We start from the raw sequence: 16,254 nt of genomic DNA, 5'->3' as shown, positions 1-16,254 counted from the left end.
AAAATAGATAACTTTCCACGACCCAAATAATAGAAGCATGATCTATTTTCGTAACCTTATTGTCTCTGTGTTGCATGCTAAAAACACAAATGACCCCAACCGCTACGTATGGATCACCAATTAAAATAAACGAATCAAAATCAACGTTTTTTGACATGATTTTGATTCTTTTGCCTCTACCATTAATACCAAGTTAGGAATTGTAATTGTTGAAATCAACCGTTAATATGCTATACAGGGTCATTTCGACATTGCGTTACTAAATGAAACCACAGGTTCGTGGTGACCTCTGCTAACACCGTGCAAAAGATTATTCATAAGTAACGAATATTTACGTCAATAATCCCGATTTTAGATTTATGGTTTTTTGATCACGCTGTCTCTTAGCGCGCTTAACTGAAGTGAATGAACTACGTCACAGCTGATGATATTATTACCGAACCTATAGGGTTCAGAAGGTCAGCTCCAAATGAACTCCCAATACGTTCACTGACTTGGTTGCAGCAGTTCATTGAGTCAATAATTAATTACTACAAAAAATATTTCGTCAATTATAAACGTTATTTTCGTTAATAAAATAGTTTTCTTACCAAAAAATTACCTACATAATTATTAAAGTTACAAGATTTAAATCTATTGGTATCGTATCTTTTGTAGATTCTACATGATATTCCGACATTTATTTTAATTCCAACATTAATTTTTCGGTTTGTCATAATATCTAAAAGAAGACTACGTAGACATTACCGAACGTCATATTATGCTTTCTGTACCATTTCTTTGCTAGATAGACACTATGGCAACGCGTCCGAGTCTTTGACCGAGTCCGAAGAGCGCGCGATTATTCAATACAATAGTCGTACTCTTTCTCACCTAAACTCGCAGTGTTGTCAGTATAAACATTTTTACCAAAAAGCTTGCTAAAACGACACAGCATGTAAAAAAATTCTATTAGATTTTTTTTTATTACATGATGTTCTAACAGATTTAACACACAATTGTATTACAAAATAAAATAAGTAATGATTTATGATGAAATGATTAATGAAAAGTCTACCTAATTAAAATAATACACAGCAATATCTTAGTATTTTTGAAACATTATTTTAAGTAATAAAGTATAATAGAGATTATGGATTCAATCATTCATTTTTAATAGGCATACAGGGTATAAAATAAACAAGATATTGCACAATAAGGTAATAATTAAAACAAAGTTTGGTAACACTGCGAGGGCACGTGTTAGTTGTAAAACTCTGGCTCGTCAAATATCGTGTGCCTCCAGACTAGTGTTGCCAGGGTCAATTTGTTTAAAATCAAGAAGGTAAAACAAATCGAGATTTAGTGTTGTAGATCGGGACATAAAAAAGCAAGTATTTTTTTTTTAATTTAAGTTTTATGTATTGCGTTTTACAAAAAATATCACTGCCAAGTCATGCTAAAGTTGTGTTTTAATTTGGATGTCTGTTTTAACATCAAAGCACAGATCGCCGGGTAGTCGCATCTCTAAGCAAGAGAATGAAACAAAACTGTACCTTCAGCGCTAGTGAGATGATACGTGCTATTTTGATTGCATTGTCGCACTCAACACAGTGATGAAGCGTAGTTTATTTTTTCATAATACTTAATGGTTTTAATAATTTTATTGGTGCAAAACGGGTCACGTCCCCAGAATTCTGAAAATCGGGACATCCCGCGCAAATCGGGACATCAGGCAACTCCAGATCCTTGCCGCTACCTTGTGGAATTCGCTAAACTCGTGTGTCGCGTGTTGGTCGGTCAGGCACAAAGAAATTTAAAGTAGTCCCCTAAATGCGACCTTAACGTGTACAAAATAGAGTCTATTTTTAAAAATATTTTTTGTCATTTTGAATATTTTACGATCGCGAAGTTGCATCGTTGACGCGTACGCGAAACTGAAGTAATCACAATCTATTGATTATGTTTCTATCGGAGGCTGTCATTACGATTTTAATGTGGATTTATGAATTTGCGATAGGTACTGAATGGAAAAATCCAATATCATTTTGTCCGATCCAGGATTCGATCCCGTGACCTTAGCAAAGCATCCGTACTATAATACAACTGCGGCACCGAGGTAGTCACAAATTAACTGTATTAAAAATACTTTGAAGTATGAAACAACTTTTAAAGGAACAAGCAATCTACTAAACATCATTAGGTATTGGTAAACGCATTTACTTTTTTGAAAACATGTTTAGATACCTATTGGGACGCCGCGCCGCGGCGCGCCGTGAAGCATCCCGTCGCTCGACATTTTTACCTCAAACTATCACATTACCTAATTATTATCAAAATTGTAACTTCATTATTAATTGTTCGTGTGAATTGCCAGACTTGCAGAATGATATTTTATTGTTATGAGTGTTATAAATCTAACCGTTGAACGTATTTATTATACCTATTTATCTACCAAAATGGATGAACTACCTACATTAGAATGTGTGTGTTTTGATTTAAAAGAATGAAACCACTTTAAAGTTACGGAAATCATGTGTTATGTGTACCTAACTTATGCAGTTGTGGTTGTTTGATTAGTGTCATTTGCTTATGATGATAGTTGGAGCATAGAAAATATGGTTCTAATGAAATGTGATGATTAGTGCGTGATGTTTATGTTGGCGTTGGATATCCACCTGCAAGGTGGACAGACGACTTGATAAACGTCGCGGGAACACATTGGATGCAGGCAGCTTTCGACAGGTCCGTCTGGAAATCTTTAGGAGAGGCCTATGTTCAACAGTGGACTTTATGTGGTTGATGATGATAATGATGTTTAGGTATGTGTCTTTTTGTAACGTCGGCGTAGCGTCGTCGCTGCTGGTCTAATTGTTGATTGAGTGATGTGGCACGACACAAAATCCTAGGTAGTTAAAGCGCCGACATCAGCTGTTCGGTAGCGGCGCGGCGCGCGGTGCGACGAACTACCCTTGCGCTCCGAGTGTGCATCACTCGTTCGTGTGCGTGAGCATAATATTATCAATGACTGTGTGCGATGTTGCCGCTCCGACGAATTCTAGTATAGTAGTAGTGGCAAAAGGGTGTGTAAAAATAAAATGACTATTTGAATATTTATTTTGTTTGAAAATTTTACTTTTTTGTTTTTGACCTTAGGTTAGAGTAACTTATAGTAAACTGCTTCTTTCAAGATGACTTTCTCGCAGTTAAATTTAAGTCTAGGGTTACAAAATGACCCTGTATAAAAAATGAAGGAGATACAGGCAATAGAAGAGATATAATATGTATATTTATTTACATTTTCATTTAGTGGAAAACATTATTTTTGCCCCATTCGTTGTTTTGATAGTCAGTCTCTTATTTACTATGTTCATTCCGTTTTTTTATCTGTTTGAAAATTTCTTATCATTATCAAGTTGTTCTAGATTATTATCTGTGACTAATGGTGAACTGACTTCATTTCTTAGGTTTTTACAAAATATTACAATATAAATAACTGTTTTAGCAATAATCAAAATATTTCATTCGCATTTGAGAGACTAAACACAGCAATCATATCAACTGTATTATTATATTCGAACGAACTGTATTCTACTAGACAGAAAAAAAGTTATAAAACATGATGCTCTTTGATTAATCGTTCCGAAGATTCTTAATAGCCACAAATCGCATCACAATTTGACAACCATAACATCTATATCAAAAACAAAAAAGGTTTTCAATAAAAAATTACAACTTAAACAATTTAAAACGTTTCCAATTACCTAGTTAAGACTTGCGGGAATGAAAAAAGCCGCGCTCAAAGTATCTTGACAGTTAATTAGATAAATAACAGTGATCATTCGCTCCTGACACGTCCGTCAGCGCGTGTGGTCTTTGCGTGACTGCGCCCAATTACCCTTGCAACACTGCCGCCATATTGGATTTGTGATCTATGAACGTAGTTCGAAATTTAAATGTCATATGAATTAAATTGTTATTCAAAATAACGGTGTTATAATATTTGTTTATGTAACACTGGCACGTTCTATCGTCATGAAGAAAGTAGTCAATATATTAAAACAAGTCATTTGAATGTATAAATAAAAGCAATAAATAAGTCAAGCGTACAACGAGAAGACGCTATAATTCTAATTACAAACAAAATACCTCATGAAAATCAACAAATTCTTCGGTATCCCCTTTACATTACACACCGCATTCCATTCTAAGATTTCCTCAACTCGCTAATAGAAATTCCAATTCAAAAATTCAAGATAATAACAATTAAAAATAACAAACACACTGTACGTCATTTTGTTTCCCATTTAATCCCTAATAATTCATGCGGAATCAAACAAATACTTTAATTTGATATATTATATGCTACTTATCGCAATAAATTAGATAACAGATCCATTGAACGTCACTCACGTGCGTTTGTTTCTACTAATGCCCCATCATTATCGTTGTAAAAAGGAGTTTAATGCACACAGATAGAACCGAATATCCCTCGAAGCGACATAGGTAGAGTTGTACCAGATTCTGTAGAATTAAATCGACATTAGAACGTTTTAGTTTTCACTTAACGCAGGCTAATACATGTTATTTGAGCTTGGATGTGTTGAATACAGTGTGTTGTTGACGGTGCGGTGTTTTGTATCAATTTCCCGGTTCACACGCGATTTATGCTGTCCAGTGATGGACAGTATCGATAATTCAAGTGGTTAACTTGTAATTGGACAAGTGTCGCTCGATTTGCAACCAGTATTCAACGTGGTTAGAATTTAAAAATAAAGTCTAATCATTGATAACTATGTTGTGAGGTTGTTTACTATAAACGGTGGTCTGTTTCAAGTCTCGTGTCCGACAAGTATTCCGAAGCAGCAATTTACACCAGCGAACTTGGTGTTAGTAATAAGTTATAACTGACAGCGTTCGCCATTGTAACGCCAAACCAGAAAACCTGAGCGTGGTCTATTTAATAATCTTCTCATCGTTTTAAAAGCGGAATTACCTAATACGTATCATGCTTTGATCATTTTGCACTTGAACACATTGCACAGTTTAGTTTTCAACTTCTATATAAAGGTTAGAATAAACAAATAAAGTTTCCTCACGTCGATATTATATGTAACTCATTAATATGTCGTTTACAGTTACATGAACTCTAGTTCTATTTATCGAATTCGATGAAAATAAATGTGTAGGAAAAATAAATGCTCGAAGTTTTCGCATGTCAACACTGTGGCAACCCTGGCCGTCAATAGTCCTATTAAGTGCCGCGGGCAGCCGCGTCGGGTGTCTGCAAATTGCACGCCGCGGCTCATTCACAGCTCTTTGACGGTCGCGTTCTGTAGGTTACGTGTCTTTTAACGACATCGGGGATAATTTGAATTTAGAATTACAGACGTCATTAGCTGCGGTGTTTGGGGGAACTAATTTGACAGATCGATCAATGTTGCCAGATTAGGTTTTTATACTTAATTTGGGGGAAAGAATGTCACATGCTCAATTTCAAAAATGAAATAAATTAGGGTTTTAAGCACCAATAATGTGTGGATGCAAGCTCTGCAAGATAATTTATGATATGTAAAACTGTCCGCACAATAATTTCGGTAAATTGTTGAAAACCAAAAAAGGAAATCAATGAAATTTCACGCTGTCAGTAAATTCCAATATAAGAAGTTGTTTCGAAGAATCATCAAGTCATTACAATTTAACAGCGGAAATCGTGTTCAGTATCGAAGAATAAATATGCTAATTAAGAGATAATATATTTTCTGTACATAATCGCAGATCTAATAACTAATAGACTCAAAAAACTATTTGCAATAAATAATAGCATTTCTTTCTATATCTTTCGTGAAAAATATTGAGAAATAACATTTTCGAAGTTGATTTTTTTTAGCAGGATTGTTAGCAGTTTACTTAAAACTACTTTGAATACCACGTTTTGCATACATGTTTGACATAACCACCATTGGTTATTCGAATAAATAAATATATATTATAAATAATAAATGCTTCACACTTTTTCAAAGGAGAAAACTTCGTATAATAAGTTTTCTAGCAAAGACGATTATTTATCAACAAATACCCGTTTTCCTTCAATAAATAACACCCAAACACAATTGAATATAACCGCTTACATTGTATTTTGCTATATTCAAATTATTATAAAATAGCGGTATCTACAACAGTATAATGAAATAGTACGCAACGTACGTGGGCATGAGGCATTTAAATAAAATAATTGCAGTTATCAATAACAGTATTGAGTATAAAGTGTCGACTTAAAGTTTTATGTCCGACAAATTGCAGGAAAGTGATCGTCACCGCGCCGGCGCCCGCGCATCGCTACGCGCGCTTTGTTACAAGCTGTAAGAGATAGCGTAATTTAACAAAAATATATCTGTTATTTATTTAAAGCGGCACGGAAAAGGAACCTCATTGCACTTGGTATATTGGTAAATGGAGTAAGATCCAAATATAGAGAGATAGTTGACCCGTCGTCAGTCGACACAATTTTGCCGGTCTGATACCACATTTACTTGTAAAATTAAAATACACAGATTTTGAAATGGAAGCTTTTCTGATTAAGTACATTTATTAATACATTATAATATGTTTATGCCTTTTATTTTCATATCTGTGAATGGTAGATAAAATAGATTAGAGGCTTTTACTAGTCATGACTGCATAACTCATTCTTCATTATTCAGAGTAAAGTTGCATAGAAAGCAAACATTTTCCATAACAAACGGTAACAGCACTATAAGCTATTTTAATAAGTACCCACTTTTTCTTGTTATATATAGTTGTTGCCCGTGGTTCCGCCCGCGTGAAATGGTTTCTCCGGAATAAATATTACTCGAGATAAAAAAAAACCGATAGCACTCAAGAGCAATGTAGCTTCCAATTACTGAAATAATTTTCAAAATTAGTTTATTTCTAGAAATTAGCCCCTAACTTTTCCTCTTTATATTAGTATAGATTTAAAAGCAAAAATAATCAAACCTGCTCCTCGCTGTCTCTCCCGCCTTACACCACAACACCGGCACCGCCCGAGGCGCCGAAAGCCCTAACAACGGACACTTGATGGTCTTGAACTTGCCCGATGAAAGTAATAGCACCCATGTTACGTCACTTGATAGATTGTTCGTGACCTTGTATTGTTCGCAGGGCTTGGCATTGTCAATGAACTTTCACGCTTTTAATCCCTGAAAGGGTAGACAGAGATGTAACTGGTGCTACCATTTCTCGTTATACGTATTCCGTACTATGATGTAATTGGGAACGAGAGTTTCTGCCGCGAAACAGCAGTAGTCACTGTTGTGTTCCGGTTTGAAGGATATTGTAACCAGTGTAACTACTAGACATAATGAAACTTAATATCTCGTGTCTCAGGATGGCGAGCGCAGTGGAATACCAAACAATACTTGTAATTCTAGGTGTTGGGTGGTTTTCCACTGTTTATGGGCGGTCGTATCGCTTATCATCAGGCGAAGGGCAAGCTCGTCTCGTCATTCAAAGCAATAAAATTTCAGACTTCGGGTTGACATTGTGTAGAAAACCCAATGTTATTGCAACACCCGGGAACCGAACCCGAGACGTCGTACCGATAGTTTGTAGATGTAGCTAGTTTAATTGCATAATTAAATAGTTGTAGCATAAATTCAGGTTTGTGTATCATGTAGTGTGATTATGTTAATAAATTATAGAAAATTAATCTTGAATTCCGAGACTACATTAGATGGCAGTAGATGGGTGAATGATGTAACAAGGTTTAATAAATAAGCAAATTATCTTCTGTTTTATTTCTATGTTTATGTTTGTAATATTTCTGAAGGGCGAAAGTGTAACTAGGTATAAGTTTTACAAACTAATTTAATATCGAACTTCTTGAGAAATCCAGAAATATTCACCCAAATTATATCAACAAATAAAACGAAAGGAATCATTCTTGGATCTCTCCACTTCGTAGTCTAAATACTGCCTATAGTCGAATTACGAGTTAAAATACCCCCAAACAAATATCCTTAATCTATATTTTTATTATATTAAGAACATTAAAGCCAATTTCAAGTCCAATAAATTATTCCAAATTATAATCAGCCAGTGCAGCCGCGGAACGTGACCGCGAATGCAGTCCGCTAATTAGCTTGCAATCTACCCCGCCCAGTATCGTCGTGAACATAAAGTTATTAATGATCAATTGATGATTTAAACCTTTAATTAGTGATGCGCGTGAGTTAAGCTTTTCATTTTATTTTATTAATTTAAAGATGATGCTAGGATATTTTATATCCGGAGAGCGACCAACATACATAAGATGTTAAAACCGGCCATAGTTTATTGTTTTAAATGTCATTCAGTACTAGCACTCTATAACTAGACAGCAGAAAAAAAGTTATCCGCACAAACATCGACCTTCGACTGACATGCCAACCGATATTTTCATACTCTTATCCATTTATAATATCTCTCGTAATATTAAAGCATATATTCTTGTAAACACATAAATACAAAAAATAACTTATATTTGCGTACATCTTATATTTCCTAAGCATAATATATTATCTCACTTGTTATTATTCCTGTAGTGGTATATCACTGTCTTCTATCATATGTTCATTCCTACTCGCCGTTGTTACGATACGCCGTAAAAGACGATGATCATTTAATTTTAACCATCCGGTAGCTAGATAGGCAGTTAGTGTTAATGTTTTCACATATCGTCGCCAGGGGCGCTAATATCGCATTGTTGCTAACGCCATCTATGGGCAGGGGCCATAAAACTGTTGCGTCTAACACGGTTCGTTATATGTGGAGTTGAGCCTTTAAGGCATAGACCAAATAATATAATAAACAAGGTTTTTGATCGAAATAATATTACATATGCTATACAAATATCATATATTGTATTAAACTTTAAAGGAACATACATTTAGGTATAAGATTTCTAATTCTCCACAAAACTTAACAAAATTACTATAACTTATTTTATTATATATTTTATTATTTAATAACTTATTTAAAAAACTATTATCGAAATAAATATTGAGGAGAAATTCTCCACAAAAATCTATTTCCAAATCGAAAAACAGTTGATCCGGGACGTGTCCATATAAAGCATCTGTCGCAAGCAAAAGCATCGCAACAGAAAACTTAACATTCAAAACGGCCCCTTAACTGTGTAAATATTACACTCTTGCCGCCATAACAGTTTGCAAATGTTTATTACTTGACAAAAGCTGTTCACATCGTTTCTAAGCGGTGAATGTCATGCAAATAGCTCTGTATTGCCAGAAGTGTTCCGAGGCGGTCACAATGATCTGCTATGTTCAACCGTATTTTGCCATAATGCGAATCGGTTGCGAATGGCCCTTTGTATTAAATATTCTTTGGAATGTTGTTATGGCTTAAAAAGTCGACCTTATTGAATTGTATACTTTAGGTTAAACAAGGAAAGTTGCTTTTTCAATTTAAAAATAGCAATTTAATATGATATTAGCTCTAAATGTTGAGGAGTTCCTTTTTCTGCACTTAGTCCGTAGTAGGTCGGGCCGTTGTGCGTAACTTAGCTCTAAATAAAAAGTATGAAATAATATATTTTGTAAGCTGTGCCCCCGTGGGAATAGGTTTGCGAAATTTTAAAAGAAGCAAGCTTATGACCTTTCTTCTACAAGATCCTTTTGTACCAAATTCATCAGAATCGACTTAGTGGTTTTACCTCGATAGCATACAGAGCTTTTACATGAATACTGTTATTATGTGCTCGAGATAAGATACTTGTGTCCGCACGGATAATCACCACCGTACCGTAAGAGTAAAACCCGCCATAGTGGCCCACGTAAATGTGTCTCGTTCTGACATCAGCCTGTGTATATCCTGTTTAAGAAAAAATATATGTTATATATTATAATTAATTTTTGGAATAAATAACATAAAACTTCGTAATAGTGAGCCAGCGATGTGCTCCAAAATTTATATTAAATTCAACGGTCGAATTTATATTAAATTCAACGTTCGAATTCATATTAAATTCAACGGTCGAATTCATATTAAATTCAAAGGTCGAATTTTTATTAAATTTAACGGTCGAATTTTTATTAAATTTATCGGTCGAATTTCGAACACAGGCCGTCTATAAGTGCTAATAATTTGATAGCTAACTGACCTACGTTGTTTCAGCAATACTTCAGCGTGCGACGTACAAGCCAGGCCACCTCACGATCCAGGGGGTCTCCTCGTGCCTCTACCTCTGTATGGACATCTGCGGATTCCAATACGCACATGTAAGTACTGGGCTTTATCTTTACTATAAGGGAAGTGAGAAATAATCAATCATGATAATTTATACACAACACATACATCACATATCCCCGAAGGGGTATGCAGAGGCGCAACCAGGTCACCCACTTTTCGCTAAGTGTATTCCGTCCCATGATGTGATAGAGGGCGAGCCTAAGCCTAAGAATTTGAGCCTGGTCTCAAATTCTAGACTTCGGGCTGAAACTGAGTAGAAAAACCCTAATATCACTTTTCCCGGCCCGGGATTCGAACCCAGGACCTCAGAGCGCTGTCGTACCGCGCATGCAGTACAACTAACAGTCTATAATAATAATGATAATTTGTAAATCAATTAAATATATGAATTAGTACTGTTTAAGGGACTGTTGTTACAGTCATACAAGTCAATCGAAAGCTTGCACCAAAAAAAGAAATCCTCTCGAAAATGAAGGTTGAAAAACTGCTTCAATAATTATTGTAGTGTACAGTTTAAATAATTGTATATAGCTATACGCCAATGTTAAAAAATATGTAAAGACCGAAATCTTACTTGAGGAACACTGGCATACGGCTTATGTAGAATTCTTTTCAAGCCAATTGGTCCGAAAATACGCGAACTGTAAATATGTTAAAGTTAAAATTTTACAGCCCCTACGATTTATTTTAAATTAAGTTTATAAAAACATATTTCTCGTAGCCTTTTTTCGTACTATTGAATTTCGGTTTTTACGATTGAAATAAATGTTTTAGAAAACTTTTTCGCCTTTGAAAGACTCTTTTATTACCTATTCTTAACTTTTTGCCTAGACATAATTCATTTTTTTATAAATCCCAGCTAGCGACGTCTGCAACCACGCCTATTCTATGTCGTACAAAAACCATAACACCACGTCTAATTTTGACATTAAAAACTAAACAAAGTCGCTGACAATATTACAAAGTCTGCCCAAAGGCTGTATGCAAAATCTGTCTGACAAGGCTGTCTGCGCTATGACCTTTGCCTCAATACCTAAAACATTATATAGGTGGTACTACACTTGTTATTCTATCTTATTTACATTGTACTATTGTTGTCATCCTGAATATATATAACAATATTTATAAAGTACTAAGTACATGATACTTAGTAATTGTAAAGAAGTCGGTTTCTCGCTTGATTAATGTGTTTTAAATATTTGTTTTATCCAGGAATGCATTGTTTGGATAAAAATGTGTAACGCAATAACACGTGTGGAGGGCGCTTCGAAAGCCAGCGTTACAAAGTCAAGTCGCAAGGCCTACGGGTACAGTCGGGCGCGGTTTAAAACTATTTTAGGCCAATTTTGACACAACTATTTTTAAACACAAAAAAAAAACATTACCAATTGCGCAAAATAGTAAGCGAATACAATCGTAAATATTTTGGAAATTATAATTGATGGCAACACTGAAAAGTATATTTCACTTACACGTGTTTTTCTCGTGCCCTTTCTCATTAATCACAATTCAATAAGAAAGTTACATCAAGTACATTTGTCAATATATCTATGAATACTCCCTCTATATTTTTTATATTCCAAAATACATTTGGATCGAAAGGGTAGCAAACGCTTCAAACAATCATTAATCGTACATCCCAACGTTTCAACTTACATAAATATGGAAACTGACGCGTAAAAATATTACATAGCTACCTTACAATAGGGTTTTATTTTTATATCTGGTCGTTTAGCCGTAAAAAGTAAGTTATTAGGCATTTTTACTTACCTTAACAACTATTTTCGATGACTTGTTGGAAACAACGCCATCTTGCAGCACATTCAATGAACTAACATAAAATTAATTGCACATTAAGTAGAAAAACATCTCAGTCTCGAAATATTTAATGAAGTAAACAAAAAATTAATCGCTACATCAAAAACAAACGCGTTACTACAAACACTTAATTCACTGTAAACATAGTTAACGAAAATCCAGGTAATGTTTCGTTCCGGATTAGCTGGTACGCATTTATAGACATAAGTTGTAATCTGACAATGAGAGACTGAGATCTGACCGACTCTACATTTGGACTGCACTAGTTTGAAACACGGGATGTTTCATGTCTCGAAGTCCCGGGACTTATTGTAAATTTTGCCATCTCAAGTCCAGGACTTTTGGACCGACAGTCAAGACAATTCTGGTGAGCTTGTATTGTAATAATTTTATTTTAAAACAGTCATTAACAACGACTTGTCGCGGACAAAATAGAACAATAAAATTGCACCAGATATGTAACTTTGTCTGTTTAATAATTACTTAATACAAACATTGAACATAATATTAATTAGCCGAGTGTACAGGAAGCTAATCAAAATACCCAGCGTTGATGGACGATGGGCCAAACAGTATGCGCCTGCGCACCGGCCGTCATCACCGTGACGCGGAGCGGAGCGTGCCCGGTACTCTATTAAAAAATAAACACATTACATATTAATATGGACATAAGTCTTTGTCTATGTTGATGTTAATATTCCGTATCTTCAACAGCTTACCTACAGCACACGCTACTGGATTTAAAGAAAGTACTAAAGATACGGGAAAGGTAGTTAGTAGACTCTCACTCACCATATGAAACGCACGTTACCCCTACTCCCTAGCACGAATATTTACCTAATAGCGTTACGTAATAGTTTCGTTTAAGTTCACTTTTGTTCGCGAATCCGCAATACGAATCTCTTGTTGACTTATAGTATTTTCAAACAAACATTAAGTGAATACGAATACTTTGATATTCTTTATTATTGGTATTAGTCTAGTTATTCCAAGTCTTTGATACCCTGATATAGCACGCGCATTTATTCTGAACCCTATATAAATATGCCTAAAGAGTGGCTTTACCTTTTAGCAATTTTCTCTCACCTCCTCATTTAGCTCTACAATTGAACTATAAACAACCAAAGTAAATAATCACTGCGCATCTTTAATACAAATATAAATTACAAAAAGATTTTTAATCAACATATTTATCGATATAATTTCAATAAAGATATTACATTGCAATGTCGTGACTGGGGAGGCGCCAAACACCGACTCCGAAACAAAAACGATACGATATCGTGCACCGACTGTAATCCAACAGTTTAATAACTTTATCGAGTATCGATAGATATCGGTATCGGAACAAAGATCCATTATGGCCGGTGAAAGTTCTACGGCTATCGATCATGTGTCGATAGATCCGTGCCGCGAATGATCTACCGATAATATTAGCCTTTCATGAATGTATTTATTACTTGAACAGTTCGTTTGGATCGTGTTCGGTGGAGTTTTAAAAGGAATTTTACAATTTCATGCTGTTACGGTATGTGTGTAACTTAGAATATATTTTGGTAGAAATTCATAAGACCATATTGTATGCCCGGAGGAGGATCTAGAAATGCAACTAATATGTTAAGATGAGAACATAGTTTCCTTACAAAAGTGTGACGAAATAAAATTCAAAACAAAATTCCGTCACAAATGACTTATAACTGATTGAAAATAATCATTATAATTAATTAATTAAAGAAGAAAAAAGGAAGGATAATTTAAGGTCTGTTTAATAAGTACAAAAATAAAAATCACATTAAAAAAAGTTTATTGACCAAACTACAACACTGAGCGACCGTCTTAGCATAAGCTCTAATTATGATATTTTGACACAGCACTAGTTTTCAGTGGCCATTTAAAATAGGCATGCGCATTTATACCTCTAAATTTATCATCAAAACATTAAACATGTAGACTGCAAATCATCAGACTAAGTTTCGGTTCCAAAATCGAGTCAGTATTTTTCGTCCTATTGAATTACGATCACACATGATGTATCCTATACAGTTAGTGGGTGGCTAGAGGATTCACTTTTACACCGTAGGCGTGCATCCATTGTGTGGTGGCGTTGCATTATTCATTTTTAATAGACAACCTCTTTAAAACTCACTTTTATTTGGAAAAATATGGAATGCTTAGGCAAATTGTGTAATACTATATTTTAATGGGTATGAAAGATATTTTTGTTGCTACCGGTTGTAGTTAAGTTAAATTAACTCTATGGGTGGTATTAATGTTTTTAGTACTTGTAATATGTCGACCAGCGAGAGACGTCACAGCTTTCGATTGTCGCATCGTTAGAATTAATACCATGCCTATATTATTAATAATCGACATCGGAATGGCAAGGCGGATTTTTCGCCTTTACGAACGATAGTGATGTACAAAACACTTCAGAGAAATAACAGAAAAAACATGTAGAGATGTCATTTTTCACATTATATTGTTTGTGACATTTATCAATTTACGAAAAAATGAATGACTTTATTGACAGCTACTGTTATTGCAATAGATGATAGATAAATCGTATCGTCAAGTCGTTTGTCATCGTCTGAGTGACAAGTCATTCGCACCCTTCAATGGGGGTGTTTTTATTAATGATCTAGTTTCCGTATTTTCCATGTTTTAGGAAAAAGCATAGAATTATATTGTTTTTTTTTTCGATAGTGTTATTTTGAGAGTGATTTTATTTAATGTATAATAATTTAAATTAAATTATTTATTTGGAATTTATATTAACTGTTTTGTAAAATCGTATCTAGTACTAAATAAAAAAAAGTCAATGCAAAAGAATTGTGATCTGCCATTTGTACTAATGATAATATTTATTTATAATTCGTTAAATTTTGTTATGATTTGACCTGTGGCTGTAGCGTTATTTAAAAATAGTTTGCTATCATTGTAAATGACTGATTAATGATTCGAACACGAGTCCAGTTCTCAGCACTATCAAGAGGAATTCACTCTTCAACAAAAAACTAAAAGTGTATCAAAGTGTATCGATATATTTTATTATCACGTCACTAAAACGTCAAAGCGACTACAATTAATTCGAATAGAAGTATCGTTTTGAAAAATAGTATTTGTTTGGACAATCGGAGGCGCGGGAATCGGCGGCAGTCACTTAGATCGGTCAGACCTTGTGAATGATTGAATTATCGAGGGCGGAGGGAGTGTTTTTGTTTCGACGTAGGGTTGGCACGTTGACTAACGAATTATCTTATGACCTGTATGAAAATAATTAATTTACATACTGAACGTTTCCATGGATTTTATTAAAGAAATACAGTATTATATTAACCTCTTGATTGAGATAAACATAAGATCGAAGCCACAAATTTAGATAAAACTATATACCATCACGCCTTCCCCTTTTTCAGAGGTAGGCAGAGGCGTAATCACACCCACATTTCGCCAGCTATTACCAACCATATAATCAGGGCAAGAATACAAATATATATAACCACCCACCCCACAAAGTCCAACCCTATAATCGCATTAGGCGCTACACAAACACAGCTCCCGATAACACCCGAGTGACACCATTAATCAGGCCGTTCGATTCATTAGAGCGCGCACAACACTATTTGTCATAAGGTGTGGCCTCCACTCGACTCTTTGTAGATTTAAGTCATTTGTCTTCGGCTTTGAACGTGATTTTGAAGGTGGTGGCAGAGTGGAGTTGTCCTTTGAATAACTAGTGTATTTGACTGAGGATGCGCTTGTCTGATAGTACGTTTCCAGAAATGCAATAACTGCTGCATTTGATTGGATGGCTTTTTCTAATCGTGCATGCTTCGATACGAACAGTAATGCAACCAAATTTTCAACTTTCATAGTGATGCAAAGGTGCTGGTCATCTCAATAATCAATGTTACGTTCCCGTAATCTACCATATAATTCATCTATGGTATTACGTCAATCTATTTAAAAATTTAATTATAATAAAAAATATTTTACGCAGCACTAGGCTCGAGGCCTGTATCGCGAAGACCAGTGAAAAATTACTGAGAATTGTTACTGTGGCGACAGCTTCGGTTCTCATCACCAATTATTAAATATTGTTATATTGACAAGTTCTTTGGCTTGTCTATAGTAGTTAGATCGAATTATATAGCTAGTAGGTACATTCGATGGATAGTGATTAAATTAATAAGGTAATAATTCAAT

At 34.8% G+C, this 16,254-nt stretch overlaps 1 protein-coding gene across 2 annotated transcripts in view; it reads left to right on the top strand.

Moving 5' to 3' along the window:
• LOC115440501 (fibroblast growth factor 22) overlaps window positions 1–16,254 on the top strand; it is a 251,754-nt gene that overhangs the window by 208,781 nt on the left and 26,719 nt on the right. For both annotated transcript variants that reach the window (XM_030164841.2, XM_030164838.2), the window contains exon 4: window positions 10,156–10,259. In XM_030164841.2, coding sequence (XP_030020701.1) covers window positions 10,156–10,259 — 104 coding nt within the window. The remainder of the gene's footprint in view (window positions 1–10,155; window positions 10,260–16,254) is intronic.

Source organism: Manduca sexta, chromosome 6 (assembly GCF_014839805.1).
Source record: "Manduca sexta isolate Smith_Timp_Sample1 chromosome 6, JHU_Msex_v1.0, whole genome shotgun sequence".
Lineage (NCBI taxonomy): Eukaryota > Metazoa > Arthropoda > Insecta > Lepidoptera > Sphingidae > Manduca > Manduca sexta.
The sequence above is the reverse complement of the archived record's forward strand: the minus strand, read 5'-3'. Positions and strand labels throughout refer to the sequence as shown.